We start from the raw sequence: 15,618 nt of genomic DNA on the forward strand, positions 1-15,618 counted from the left end.
CTGTGCAGTTTTGGGGTACATTCCTCTGCCTCTTATTACAGTGTAGTACTGCGCATGCGCCTGATTTAATAGCGAAGCGACAGGAGTTTGACGGCGCATGCGCTCTGACTACAGTCCTACTGTCCAATAACATTTCAGTACGTTTATCCCGCCTTCTTGCCGCACCTTGATTGACGTCGACGACCTCCAATGGGATTTACCCTTGTTGTCACCTGATCGGCGGCAGTCATGTGATTGTCTTCCCTGTGTTTGGGGCAGGAAGATGGCGGCCGGCTCGTTCTTCGTACCTCTCTCCTTCCTCCTTGTACTGGTGGTGCCATGGCATGCTGCCACCTCCCAGCAAGTGCCCGTCCTGCTGTGGTCCAGCGAGGGGTGAGAGCTGTGTGTTTCTATACACAACAACCATTATATTTGTCATTGCTGTGTGTTACTGCAGGGTCCCTCCTCGATGTGTCGTGTGATGACGTCATTATGTCATGATTTTTATAAATTATGTATTAGTATACCCATGATGTCACTTATTACACTCAGGTTGTTATGATGTCATCATAGTGCATTGTTATACTCATGATGTCATCACAGTGTATTATACTCCGGTTGTTATGATGTCATCACGGTGTATAATTACACTCATGATGTCATCACAGTGTATGATTACACTCATGATGTCATCGCAGTGTATGATTACACTCATGATGTCATCGCAGTGTATGATTACACTCATGATGTCATCGCAGTGTATGATTACACTCATGATGTCATCGCAGTGTATGATTACACTCATGATGTCATCGCAGTGTATGATTACACTCATGATGTCATCGCAGTGTATGATTACACTCATGATGTCATCGCAGTGTATGATTACACTCATGATGTCATCGCAGTGTATGATTACACTCATGATGTCATCGCAGTGTATGATTACACTCATGATGTCATCGCAGTGTATGATTACACTCATGATGTCATCGCAGTGTATGATTACACTCATGATGTCATCGCAGTGTATGATTACACTCATGATGTCATCGCAGTGTATGATTACACTCATGATGTCATGGCAGTGTATGATTACACTCATGATGTCATCGCAGTGTATGATTACACTCATGATGTCATCGCAGTGTATTATTCTCAGGATATGGTGGCATGACGTCATCACTGTGCTCACGTGTTACATTCTTTCAGTACACGCCCTCTTTCCGTCTGCCATGCTTTTTGCGCAGCTATAGTTGATGCTTTACACTGCAGCACTGGATACTACACTGCAGCAAACCATTGGCACGCTCCCTCCGTGACGCCCCCTCCCCCATGAGCACAAACGGAGGGGACGTCTTGGGCTGTGACACAACGCGGTGCAGACGGTTCCCCACGTGCGGAGTTCTCATTTCCACTTCCTCAAAACTGTTCCTGGAAACAGAACGTGTATGGGATGTGGTGACCGGAGGAGTTATAGGAGTACCCCGCCTTATACTAATGCAGCCCCCCAGCGGTCGGACACCACAGCTCCCAGCATTACGACAGATGGGAGACCCCTTTACTAATGTACTTCTGTAATGGCGGCCTATGCCATATTGGATCTCTCAGTAGTGCAGCCTCAGGCTTTGGGCCTGTATCTTCCAGCATAAAACGTCACAGGCGTCTCGTGAGCCTGAAATTACCCGGAAATAATTGTCCGTCCGCTGCTTATGAATGATCCATTGTCAGGGGCTGCACTCGGCTCGGTCATGTGTCACGCGGGTCTTGTGGTTTTCCCGGGAGGCCATTGGAGTCCGTGTACACCCACCTATGTGACGTGCCCATTAGACCAGTACTTGTCTGATATGTACATGGCGTTAATATCCCGTGTCCTGCCGACAGCTCCCTCTGGTCAGCGCAGCCCAGCGCACATGGCGGACACGTGACAACCGATCTCCAGCTGGGTCAGTACCTGGACGCGGCTCTCAGCACTGGACCCAGGAATGTTCTGCTGTTCCTCCAAGAGAAGGTATTGTTCTCAGCAAGATCGGGCAGGGGAGGGGCTGGTGCCCGTGAATGGGGTCCGTGCAGTGAGGGCAGATAATGTGACCTAAAGGGAGAGGACCCGTCCCCTCTCCTGACATCCCCCATGTAGTAAGAATTCTGGAGCATCCATTCTTCTGACTCTATGATGTGTCGTTCCTCTATTATTCCTGCTAGAATTCATGAATGAATTAGCTAGCAGTTTACAATGAAGGTCCAGATGGGCGTTACCAGCTGGGGACGTGTCCCTGCACAGTCTGACACTGGCAGCATTGATTGGATAATGTCAGACTGTACATTGACATGCCCCCAGCTGGTAACACCCATCTGGACCTTCACTGCAAACTGCTAGAACTAGAAGGAGTAATAGAGGAATGGCACAACATAGAGTGCAGAATTCTTATTACATGGGGGATGCAAGTAGCTCCTAAAACGGACAATTCAGGAGAGGGGACGGGTCGTCTAAGTATCACTATTAGATTAGTGGGGATCCCAGGTGTCACACCCCCACGATCAGATATTGATGACCCGTCCCATGTAAAAGGACCCCCCTTCCCAGCCTGTATCCCATTAAGTAATTACTCCTGACCCCGTCCCCCGTCTCCCTGTGGCGTCGATTCTAACACATCTCTGTTATTCCGTCAGTTGAGCGTTGAAGACTTCACAGCATTCGGCGGAGTCTATGGGAACAAACAAGACAGCGCCTTCCCGAATCTGGAGGTAAGATGGTCCTGGATGGGGGCCGCGGAGTACAGCGCTCGGCTTCATCTGGTGGTCCCATAAGGACTGACTGGAGTCCATACACATGTACGCTCAGTTCAGCCAAGCATGCAGGTGTCATCAGTGGGGAGCAAGTCGCTGTCAGACTCCTCGGGCGTTGGCTTATCCCTCTTGAAAACAATGGATGGGGCATGTTGAAATTCAGTACGCCCAATCCTTTCTTTCCCTAACATATGACAAAAGACTGAGCAGTTCATGCACATTACATGGCCGCCTCGTGTATGGCCGCCATAGGACTGCGGGGTGTTGTAGAGGGACCAGACTCCGACGTCAAAGTGATGGCCGCATCTGACATTGATGGTGACTTACAAATCGTGACCCATCAGATACACTCTCCTCCTCCTCCTCGTTGGCGGGTTCCCATGGATCGTCTATGGTGGCGCCCGCCCGGATCGTCGTCATCATCAGTAGCTTTTCTGTAGGTTTTTCCCCATTCCATATTATCAGGATATCTGTCAGGTGCCAGACTAATGGACTGTACTGTAAAAGGGTGAGATATTTGGGGAGGGGGCTGCAGGAGGCGCTGGGTGTACTCCCACCAGGGATGTGGACGTGTCCTCTGTGCGCTCATCCTATCCCTCATCTCACACATGACAATTGCTTTGTAGAACATCATGGAGTCGTCACCGTCGTCCTTGGTGCTGCCCGCCGTGGACTGGTACGCTGCCAACATCTTGCCAACTTACCTAAAGGAGAAGTTGGGTGTGAGCCCCCTGCACGTGGATCAGTCGACGCTATTGGAGCTGAGGCTGAATGAGAGTATCCCGTCACTGCTGATCGTGCAGCTGCCCTATGCCAACAGGTGAGGTGAACCCGCCGGCGCTGGATGACCCGGCTCTGCCGACAGCCGGTGTGACAGGAGGCGGGATGCATGGATTCAGGCATAACTAAGTCAGCCTTACAAATCAAATACCCATCAGCCCGAATGCCCCCGGCACATGCACGCTGGACTAGATGGATGGCATATATTAGTATCTTGTACCCAGTGCCCTCGGTACTATGCACCCTGGACTAGGTTGCTGCCATATATTAATATCTTGGACTCGGCAGCGCCCCCAGTACTATGCACCCTGGACTAGATGGATGCCATACATTAGTATCCTGGACTCGGCAGTGCCCCCAGTACTATGCACCCTGGACTAGGTGGCTGCCATATATTAATGTCTTGCGCCCAGTGCCCCCAGTACTATGCACCCTGGACTAGGTGGCTGCTATATATTAGTGTCTTGGGCCCAGTGCCCCCAGTACTATGCACCCTGGACTAGGTGGCTGCCATATATTAATGTCTTGCGCCCAGTGCCCCCAGTACTATGCACCCTGGACTAGGTGGCTGCTATATATTAGTGTCTTGGGCCCAGTGCCCCCAGTACTATGCACCCTGGACTAGGTGGCTGCTATATATTAGTGTCTTGCGCCCAGTGCCCCCAGTACTATGCACCCTGGACTAGGTGGCTGCTATATATTAGTGTCTTGGGCCCAGTGCCCCCAGTACTATGCACCCTGGACTAGGTGGCTGCTATATATTAGTGTCTTGGGCCCAGTGCCCCCAGTACTATGCACCCTGGACTAGGTGGCTGCTATATATTAGTGTCTTGCGCCCAGTGCCCCCAGTACTATGCACCCTGGACTAGGTGGCTGCTATATATTAGTGTCTTGCGCCCAGTGCCCCCAGTACTATGCACCCTGGACTAGGTGGCTGCTATATATTAGTGTCTTGGGCCCAGTGCCCCCAGTACTATGCACCCTGGACTAGAGGGCTGCTATATATTAGTGTCTTGCGCCCAGTGCCCCCAGTACTATGCACCCTGGACTAGGTGGCTGCTATATATTAGTGTCTTGCGCCCAGTGCCCCCAGTACTATGCACCCTGGACTAGGTGGCTGCTATATATTAGTGTCTTGGGCCCAGTGCCCCCAGTTCTATGCACCCTGGACTAGAGGGCTGCCATATATTAGTGTCTTGCGCTCAGTGCCCCCAGTACTATGCACACTGGACTAGGTGGCTGCCATATATTAATATATTGGACTCGGCAGTGTCCACATTGTGCATTAACAGACCAGCGCCAGGACAGTCTGGGGTGTGATCGGCGTTCTTATACTGTAATATGCTACCACTTCTGTGGAACTTTTTGGAATTTTCTATTCAGTGACCACTTTTTTATTTTTTTCTTCCATTTAGTGCCGGAGTAATGGCAGCTAAAGACGTCCTCCGAGCAAACGGTGAGTCTACACTGCAGATGACATTCCCTTAAAGGGTTTGTCCAGTGTTCGAGAAACATGGCTGCTTCATCCCAGAATCTGCCCCACGCCTGTCCATAGATGGTGCCTGGTACTGCTGCTCATCTCCATTGATGCTGAGCTTTTATACCGCACTCAGCCTGTGGACAGTGCTGTTTTTGGACGAAAGCCGCCATCTTTTTGTAGTCCTAGACGGTTATTTTGAGTCTATATATGCAGCAGCAGGTCAAGCATAGTCGCTGCCGCTGCTCCATACACTCTCTATGGGACTGTCCGCCCTCTACCTCACCCATGTAACAGTCCCCAACCCCGGGAGCAGCGAGCACACTTGGTCTTCCGTTCTCATAACTCTCATATAAGTGCTGGAGGTTGCTGACCCCTATCCACCCCTGCAATCTGGCATCTGATAGTCCGGCTACAGTCGTCTGAACGGTGATGAAAGATTGGGAATGATTTTTCTTCTGTCTCTTTGCAGATGAAGTGATAGGACAGGTGCTGAGCACCCTGAAATCAGAAGGTATCCCTTACACCGCCCTCCTCACAGCCCTCAGGCCATCGCGGGTACGTGGAGACTATCCGTTTATTTCCTTCGTCATTGTGTCGGAGCCTTTAGTCGGTGGATTCCTGGCACAGTCTGTTGCGCCTTCCCGGTGTATTACTGCTCCATGGAGGCTACAAGGACACTTACTGGGTGATTGGAGCCCATATATACAGAGCTTTTCCAGGCGTGTACGCCATAGAGGCTCTGGCATAGTGCGCCCCGAGCCTTCACGCCACTTGCGGCACAGAGGTCCTGTTCACACTATCTCCAGAGGTCTCTGTCAGCAGTCCCGGCAGGTTCCATGGGAAGAACAGGCTATTTTTCCCATGAAGATGATGGAAGCCATTATAAGTCAGTGGGGTCAGGTGGTGTCCGTCATGTGATGCATGTGACTGCTTGCTGTGTCGTGATTGGGAGGCAGGCGTGCGAACTACAGATGAGGGAACCGATTGGAAATTAGGCCTGAATTTTCCCAAAAATTCAGATTCTAACAAATCCAAAGTTCTTTTCAAAGAGAGAGAGAAATACCTAACCTTGAACATTTCGAGGCTACCACCAGGGGAAAATCTGATGGTAGCCTCGGACTGTTCAATCAGTGCCTTTTTCTAATGTTGGTCTCTCTAATGAGAACGAGCCCCCCCGGGACCCTGACAAATGCCTCTCAGCTAACCTGGGCAACCTTCTCTTCAGACACTTGTTTTTTGTCCTTTTGGAAGCAGAACTGGTTTGCACGTCTCACTCTTTATTTATGTCCTTCCTTCCTTTCTTTTCCTCCTTCTTTTACTTTCTTTCCTTACTTTATTTTCCTCTTTCCTTTCTTTCCTTCATTTCTGTCCTTACTTTTTCTTTTCCTCCTTCTTTCCTTACTTTTCTTTTCCTCCTTCTTTCCTTACTTTTCTTTTCCTCCTTCTTTCCTTACTTTTCTTTTCCTCCTTCTTTTCTTACTTTTCTTTTCTTCCTTTCTTTTTTGATTTGGGCAGAATCGATTTCGTACCCAAATCTAATTATTATTATTATTATTATTATTATTATTATAATAATAATAATAATATATATATATATATATATATATATATAATTTTTTTTTTTTTTAACTATTCGCACCCATAAGGGCTCTCTAGTGTGAACATACCCTTAGAACGGTTTGCAGAGTGACTGGCAGCCATTACATACCTATCGGCTATTCGGGGTCTCTATTAGGCGTGAAGTCCCCGCACCGCACTTTAGCTCGTAATACTTTTTGTTCTTTTAGGTTACCAGGGAGAATGACTTTGCTGTGGGCAGTTTTGGGCGCCAGTTGTTGGCGACCGCTACACCGACACCCGCTTACCCTCCTCTGTCTTACAACGGAACCCAGAATATTCCCTGCATCCTGTTTTGGGCCTCGAACATCACGGTGTCTATGGATCGGGAGGTGGAACTCACTAATGCCACATTCCGGGAGGCGGGTGACATCACGAGCGGCTCCTTCTGCAACAGCTCTGCTGCCAGGTGAGTGCCGCCCACGACTAAATAGATAGGAGGCAATAAGAGACCCTTACATTAAAATGTAAAAAAAAAAGTTTTTTTTATTCAAATTTTGTTTTCTGATGTGATCATACTGCACCACTGATGGCTCCATATTACAACCCGTGTTGTGTGGGTACCGATCGCCACATACCGCAATGTGTCCCCATGTGTATACTGTTATGTGGCTGTATATGGTGACCTGAATCCATACAACCTCCCCATGACATCAGCGCACCAGACCGAATGATGTCATCAGAATCTCTCAGTAGTACGTCTTCAGTCCTGGACCTTCTACTGATCATATCTCAGTGTAGCCTTCAGATACTATCCTCTTAAAGGGGTCTTCCATCTCACAACACTTATCCACAGAATTAGCGATTAAATGACTCCTCAAGGGGGTCCCAGCGATCATGAGGAAGTGGAGGGAAGGGGGTCTCGAGTGAACACCACTTCATTCACATTGATGGGACTGCCGGCGATGGAGCCTGGCCGAGCTGTGAAAGCAGATGCCTTTGTTAGGCGCGGCGCCCCACGATTTTCCCCTCCATCTGTGAGACTCCTTTAGATGTCGTTGTCGCTATTCAGCACAGCATCAAAGGGGTTAAATAATGGCCCAGATTAGAGGGTTCAGTGATCCCGGATGGTGAGACGCAGGACCCCCCTCTCGTGATCGATGGGAGTCGCAGCAGTAATACCCCCGCCGATCATACACTTATCTGACATATATATATATATATATATATATTCTCTCCCCCCCCCCCTGTGTTTTCTATAATATTTCCCCCATTTTATGTGGAGAATTGTGGATATTGACCGTTTTTGACGTTCTTTTTCTTCCAGGCTGGAGCTAAATTACAACAGTGGGATCAGAATCGTGTAAGTACTATAGAGGTGTGTGTGCCGCGTGTGTCAGCGCTAGTTATAGAGGTGTGTGCCGCGTGTGTCAGCCCCAGTGATATAGGTGTGTGCCGCGTGTGTCAGCCCCAGTGATATAGGTGTGTGCCGCGTGCGTCAGCCCCAGTGATATAGGTGTGTGTGTCATATCTGTATGCTGACATCATTGGATGTCATTTACAAGTTCTGATGTCATCATCTCGGTGATGTCACTTTTCCCTTGTCATGATATTTTTCAATCTCTGCAGCTTCGAACTGGCGAGCCGCTGGTATCCAGTATCCGGACGACCCTGGTTCACTCTGAACCGTGTGTTGTTATTTAACGGAACAGTCAACGCCACTTTCCTGGCTCCTCAGGTGAACGCTCCCAGTAACTACTCCTTCCACTGTCAGTATGTCAGCAATCTGCCCACACACGGTCCGCTCCTGGTGAAGAATACCACCGACGAATCCCCTGCCAGCAACTGGCGCCTCACCATCACTGATTTCCAGGTAAGTGAGAGGATGTCACAAATATTATATCGCAGAATAGTGAGTGCAGCTCTGGAGTATAATACAGGATGTAACTGAGGATCAGTACAGGATAAGTAATGTATGTACACAGTGACTGCACCAGCAGAATAGTGAGTGCAGCTCTGGAGTATAATACAGGATGTAACTGAGGATCAGTACAGGATAAGTAATGTATGTACACAGTGACTGCACCAGCAGAATAGTGAGTGCAGCTCTGGAGTATAATACAGGATATAACTCGGGATCCGTGCAAGATAAGTAATGTATGTACACAGTGACTGCACCAGCAGAATAGCGAGTACAGCTCTGGAGTATAATACAGGATGTAACTCAGGATCAGTATAGTAATGTAATGTATGTACACAGTGACTGCACCAGCAGAATAGTGAGTGCAGCTCTGGAGTATAATACAGGATGTAACTCAGGATCAGTACAGGATAAGTAATGTATGTACACAGTGACTGCACCAGCAGAATAGTGAGTGCAGCTCTGGAGTATATAATTTAGAATTGGTAATTACAGGTGTAGATTGTATTAATACTGTGGACCTGCCCTTTAAGTCCCGCCTTCACACACACTGACCTGTGTAGCGGGGAGTTAATATATACATGTATTTTTTAATCCTTGATCCCACCTCTCTCTCCCCTCAGATCCAGTCCTTCAACGTGACCGGCATCCAGTTTAATTACGCCAGTGACTGCGCCGGATTCTTCTCTCCCGGCATCTGGATGGGTCTGGTCACCACTCTGCTCTTCGTCTTCATCCTGACGTACGGACTCCACATGGTGATGAGCCTCAAGACCATGGATCGCTTTGACGACCCCAAGGGACCATCCATCTCTGTGCCCCAGAACGAGTGACCTCCCCGTGCCCGTCCATGCCATCCCCTCCTGTGTCCAGGCCCTGATACATTCCAGCCCCCCCCCCCCCCCCCCCGTCACCTTCTCACGTCATCGTCCATGCGCCCCGTGGGTGAGAGCGTAGGTTCACCCTTGTGTTGTGAGTGGTTGATCTCCTGTGCGCTTTGTATATAATTTACCTTTACCGATTAGGATGGCTGTGGCATCAAAGACCCCGTGCCCCAGCAGTGTCTTCACTTCCTAGTATGGAGGTCAGGCTTTGGAGGAGCTCTGTCTGTCTCTCTCATTGTTTACTTTCCTGTAAAAGTATTTGGGATTTGAAGGGTTAATGTTCTCCTCCTTAGACCTGCACAGGAGGGTCTCGTGCTGTGAGCGGAGAATTACTTGAAAGCAGGGACTTCCAGGTCCTCCTACTGCCAACATGGCGCCGCAAACAGCAAATATCCCCCGTGTCATCCCCCGAGTGTCCAGCAGGGGGAGCTACAAGGATGTAAAAACTCTCTAGAATGTGTGCATAGTCCCAAGAAACGCTATTTATTTGTGTGTGTGTGTGTAGAGCGGCTGGGATCTGTAGTACATTGACTGCTCTAGTGACGTGACCCCGTGTCGTGCACTGTTTGGCGGGTTTTCGCTTGTTTCCATGGACAGGATGTGCGATCCTCTGTAACTCTTCACTGTATAACTTATGAGAAATGAAATAAAATCTACCTGTGGTCGTGTGTGGACAACGTGGTGGCCTCTACTTCATCCAGTCATTGTGCCGATGCTGCAGAGCCGAGTTTGTCATTTGGCACAGCACAAGATTACAGTTAAAGGGGTATTCCAATTGTTAGAAGATATGTGGATAGGGGATAACTATTATATCCCACCGGTCCTGAGAACGGGGGCCCCTTACCCCCTGCAGCGCTCGGCCATCTCCGAAATTCCACTAGAAATGAATGGAGCAGCCATGCGCATGTGCAACTGGTCGCTCCGTTCATTGCAGGGGCTACGGGGCCCCTGTTCTCGTGACCAGTGGGGGTCCCAGCAGTAAGACCCCCCACCAATATAATAGTTATCCTCTATCCTGTGGAGTCATTACAGCACAGCAATAAATAACTGAAGAACAGAGTCAGCTCTGCTACATACGAGTTGAATTCCCATGGTCACAATTAGCTGCTCCCTATAATCGATGGTACTCATGGGATCCCCCTCCGAAACCATTATTGAGCACTAGATGGCAGCACCCAGTGTGGCAGAATGTGGTCCACTGAAGCTGTACCAATATATGAATATTATGAGGCTGTACCTTTTAAAAAAAAAAAAAAAATCCTACAGATGAAGCAGAGCTGTATTTGTTAGTGAGTTTACATAGGGCTACTGGTGTAAACAGTGAAATGGCAAACTCAGCTCTGCTACACCTTCGTGGTTTTTGTTCTATCCTATAGATGTGTGGAGGATCTGGAAGGGCCAGATGTAATGATTAAAGGGACATCTGTCACCCTGACTGTACGGGGGGCGGAGGGTGCCATAAGGCGCATTGACCCCTGCAGGGGGTCAGCCCTAGAGAATGGAGGCCCCTCTGGTGGGGGGTGTTCATTAATATTCGTTGTATAGCAGAGGCGCTGTACACGGACGGGTCACATTGATCCCTGCACCAGTGGAGCTCACACTCTAATCTCACATGGTGTCACAGGAAGCCCCCTAATGTGGGGGGGGGGGGGGGGTTTTATGGCCATTTGCACAGGCTGTCCTGGTTGGGTTTAGACCGAGCTGCCAGGCGACCGTTCCAACCACTGAGCCAATGCTGCCCCCATTGAAAGTGCCAACCACCAGTCCTTATGGTGCCCACTCTGGAGGGAAATATTGGATATGCTGCATCTATGGTGGTCCTGGTCTTCTGGCTCCCAGGTCTTGCAAAATCACAGAATAATTCAGAATATCTGATTGATGGGGGGTCCGACAACCCACCAACCAGAAGGTCCCGTTGTGGCTCTGCCTGGCACTGCAGCTCCGTCCCAAGCACCAGCTTTAGGGGTGTGCGATCACTGCAGTCACCAGGGGGCGCCACTGGCCTGGGGGAAAAAATGCATCCACCTACGTGAAGTACTTTGGGGGTCATTTACCAAGTGATATACGCCTGTTTTCTGGTGTATATCTGTCGCAGATTGTGGTGCAAAGGTTATTTTTGCTGAAATCTACAACTTTTCCATGCTCACGCCAGATGTAAAAAAGGGGGTGAGGCATGGGCAGAGAAGGGGACGTGCCTGTCCTTCCTCTGTACGTGAACGGGCGCCTGCTCTGCCGCTGTATGTGAACGGACGCCTTCTCTGCTGCTGTACGTGAATGGACGCCTTCTCTGCCGCTGTACGTGAATGGACGCCTTCTCTGCCGATGTACGTGAATGGACGCCTTCTCTGCCGCTGTACGTGAATGGACGCCTTCTCTGCCGCTGTACGTGAATGGACGCCTTCTCTGCCGCTGTACGTGAATGGACGCCTTCTCTGCCGCTGTACGTGAATGGACGCCTTCTCTGCCGATGTACGTGAATGGACGCCTTCTCTGCCGCTGTACGTGAATGGACGCCTTCTCTGCCGCTGTACGTGAATGGACGCCTTCTCTGCCGCTGTACGTGAATGGACGCCTTCTCTGCCGCTGTACGTGAATGGACGCCTTCTCTGCCGCTGTACGTGAAAGGACGCCTTCTCTGCTGCTGTACGTGAATGGACGCCTTCTCTGCTGCTGTACGTGAATGGACGCCTTCTCTGCTGCTGTATGTGGACGGACGACTGCTCTGCCGCTGTACGTGAATGAACTCCTCTGCCGCTGTATGTGAACAGACACCTGCTCTGCCGCAGTACGTGAATGGACTCCTGCTCTGCTGCTGTATGTGAATGAACGCCTGTTCTTCCGCTGTACGTGAACGGTCGACTTCTCTGCCGCTGTATGTGAACGGATGCCTTCTCTGCCGTTGTACGTGAATGGACACCTTCTCCGCTGTGGCTGTTGGGTTGTTGGCAATGCCCGGCAGGAGGATATTGGGCGCGGTCTATTTCTCCAGATGTCAGATCCAGGGGAAGGCTTCGAGGAGAGGAATCGCAGGCGCCCGTTGTCCTGCAGCCGGATAATTGCCCTTTGATTCTAGCCGTAATAAAGTTATAATGAGCTATGTGCCTGGATGTTGGCAGCGGGGTGAGCACCTCCGCCCGTCATCCTGCCAGTGTCAGTATAACAAGCCATGATCAGCCTTCTAGGGGGGGGCTTCTGTGTAGGTGTATGGTACCCCCATCCACCTGTGCTACATGGATCGTACTGCCATCTACCTGTGCTACATGGATTGTGCCACCATCTACTTGTGCTACATGTATCTTACCGCCATCTACATGTATCATACTGCCATCTACCTGTGCTACATGGATTGTACTGCCATCTACCTGTACTACATGTATCGTACTGCCATCTACCTGTGCTACATGGATTGTACTGCTATCCACCTGTACTACATGTATCGTACTGCCATCTACCTGTGCTACATGGATTGTACTGCCATCTACCTGTACTACATGTATCGTACTGCCATCTACCTGTGCTACATGGATTGTACTGCCATCTACCTGTACTACATGTATCGTACTGCCATCTACCTGTGCTACATGGATTGTACTGCTATCCACCTGTACTACATGTATCGTACTGCCATCTACCTGTACTACATGGATCATACTGCCATCTACCTGTGCTACATGTATCGTACTGCCATCTACCTGTACTACATGTATCGTACTGCCATCTACCTGTACTACATGTATCGTACTGCCATCTACCTGTACTACATGTATCGTACTGCCATCTACCTGTACTACATGTATCGTACTGCCATCTACCTGTACTACATGTATCGTACTGCCATCTACCTGTACTACATGTATCGTACTGCCATCTACCTGTACCTGTGTTACATGGATCATACTGCCATATACCTGTACTACATGTATCGTACTGCCATCTACCTATGCTACATGGATTGCACCGCAATCTACCTGTGCTACATGTATCGTCCTGCCATCTACCTGTGCTACATGTATCGTACCGCCATTTACCTGTGCAACATGTATCGTACTGCCATCTACCTGTGCTAGTTGCATCGTACCGTTATCTACCTGTGCTACATGTATCGTACCGCCATTTACCTGTGCAACATGTATCGTACAGCCATCTATCTGTACTACATGGATTGTGCCGCCATCTACTTGTGCTACATGGATTGTACCGCCATCTACTTGTGCTACATGGATTGTGCCGCCATCTACCTGTGCTACATGTATTGTACCCCCTTCTACCTGTGCTACATGTATTGTACCGCCATCTACCTGTCTTACATGGATTGTACCGGCATCTACTGTACTTGTACTACATGTATTGTACCGCTATCTACCTATACTATACATGCTGTACCGCTATCTACCTATACTATACATGCTGTACCACTATCAAACAGTGCTTTATGTATTCTATAGCCATCTACCTCTGCTACATTTATTGTACCGCCATCTACCTCTGCTACATTTATTGTACCGCCATCTTCCTCTGCTACATTTATTGTACCGCCATCTTCCTCTGCTACATTTATTTTACCCCCATCTACCTTGGCTACATGGACATTACTGCTATCTTCCTATGCTAGATGTATTGTACCACCATCTACCTGTACTGAGCTAAGTTGTAATACCGGACACAACCCATGGACAGGTGTGGCGCTGTTTTAGGAAAAAAGTTGCCATGTGTTTGTAATCCTGGACAACCCCTGTAAGGTTCTGGGGCCTATAGGGGCTAGAGATTGGTGGGTTTTCCAGTTCTAGCCCAGTATAGGCTCAGGACCACCGCCGTTTCGGTAAAGGACGTGGGTAGCGGAGCCTTTATTCTAGGACATCTGTGACCCCATACATCTGCTGTATTAGAGTGAGACCACGGGGTACAGTGCCGCCCACCTGTGGTCACTATTTCACTACAGTATGGTTAGTGTGCACAGAGCCGTATGTGGGACACATGAGCTGCGAGGGGGCCGCTCCGCCCGAACCGCCATACATCAGCGTACGCACACCGGAATAATGCGCTATTTGTCTGGGTGTTTCTAGGGGGTCATTTCTCTCTGGGGGGGTATTTATGGGGGCTCTTGGGTCATTTCTCTTTGGGGGCGTCACCTACCTTGGGGGTCATTTCTCTTTGGGGGTATTTCTAGGGGAACATTTTTTTTCTGGGGGGTATTTCTAGGAGGTAATTTCTCTCTGGGGGTATTTATTAGGGGGTGATTTCTCTTTGGGGGGGAATCTATAGGGGGTCATTTCTCTCAGGGGGGTATTTATATGGTGTCATTTGTCTTTGGGGGCTGTTTCTAGGGGGTTTTCTCTCTGTGGGGGTATCTATAGGGAGTCATTTCTCTCTGGAGCATTTATAGGGGTCATTTCTCTCTGGAGCATTTATAGGGGTCATTTCTCTCTGGGGGTATCTCTAGGGGGTCTTTTCTCTTTAGGGGGTATTTATAGGCATCTTTTCTCTTTAGGGGTATTTATAGGCATCTTTTCTCTCTGGGTAGTTTCTATAGGGGGTAATTTTTCTCTGGGAAGTATTTATAGGTGATCATTTCTTTCTGTGGAGTATTTCTAGGGGGTCATTTCTCTTTGGTGGTTTCTATAGGGGGTCATGTCTCTGTGGAGTATTTATAGGGGGTCATGTCTCTGTGGAGTATTTCTAGGGGGTCATTCCTCTCTGTGTGGTATTTGTAGAGGGTCATTTCTCTCTGTGGAGTATTTGTAGAGGGTCATTTCTCTCTGTGGAGTATTTGTAGAGGGTCATTTCTCTCTGGGGGTATTTATAGGGGGTCATTTTTCTCTAGGGGGTCATTTTTCTCTGGGGAGTGTTTATAGGGGTAATTTCTCTTTGGGAGGTATCTATAGGGGGTTATTTCTCTCTGGGGGGTATTTATATGGAGTCATTTCTCTCTGTGGAGTATTTATAGGGGGTCATGTCTCTCTGTGGAGTATTTATACGGGGTCATGTCTATCTGTGGAGTATTTATAGGGGGTCATTTCTCTTTGGGGGTATTTATAGGGAGTCATTTCTCTCTGGGGGTATTTATAGGGGGTCATTTCTCTCTGGGGGTATTTATAAGGAGTCATTTCTCTTTGGGGGGATCTATAGGGGGTCACGTCTCCCTGTGGAGTATTTCTAGGGGGTCATGTCTCTCTGTGGAGTATTTTTAGGGGCTTATTCCTCTCTGTGGGGTATTTATAGGGGGTCATGTC

The 15,618-nt window shown here is 49.1% G+C and overlaps 1 protein-coding gene across 1 annotated transcript; it reads left to right on the forward strand.

Annotated features, from left to right (window-relative positions):
- Nucleotides 1-225: 225 nt before the first annotated feature.
- On the forward strand, nt 226-10,062 carry ATP6AP1 (ATPase H+ transporting accessory protein 1). Its single transcript, XM_040405018.1, has 10 exons — nt 226-372; nt 1,864-1,990; nt 2,650-2,724; nt 3,393-3,586; nt 4,962-5,002; nt 5,496-5,581; nt 6,814-7,052; nt 7,911-7,946; nt 8,213-8,456; nt 9,128-10,062. Exons 1-10 carry the CDS (start codon nt 263-265, stop codon nt 9,335-9,337), a joined length of 1,362 nt encoding a protein of 453 aa, XP_040260952.1. The 5' UTR covers nt 226-262; the 3' UTR covers nt 9,338-10,062.
- The last annotated feature ends 5,556 nt before the right edge of the window (nt 10,063-15,618 follow it).

This window comes from Bufo bufo, chromosome 8 (genome assembly GCF_905171765.1).
Source record: "Bufo bufo chromosome 8, aBufBuf1.1, whole genome shotgun sequence".
Taxonomy (NCBI): domain Eukaryota; kingdom Metazoa; phylum Chordata; class Amphibia; order Anura; family Bufonidae; genus Bufo; species Bufo bufo.

Coding starts and splice junctions, on each gene's coding strand:
- ATP6AP1 (XM_040405018.1), top strand. CDS start 263: ATGGCGGCCGGCTCGTTCTTCGTACCTCTCTCCTTCCTCCTTGTACTG. Junction 1,991..2,649: donor TGCTGTTCCTCCAAGAGAAG/GTATTGTTCTCA, acceptor TTATTCCGTCAG/TTGAGCGTTGAAGACTTCAC. Junction 7,947..8,212: donor AACAGTGGGATCAGAATCGT/GTAAGTACTATA, acceptor CAATCTCTGCAG/CTTCGAACTGGCGAGCCGCT.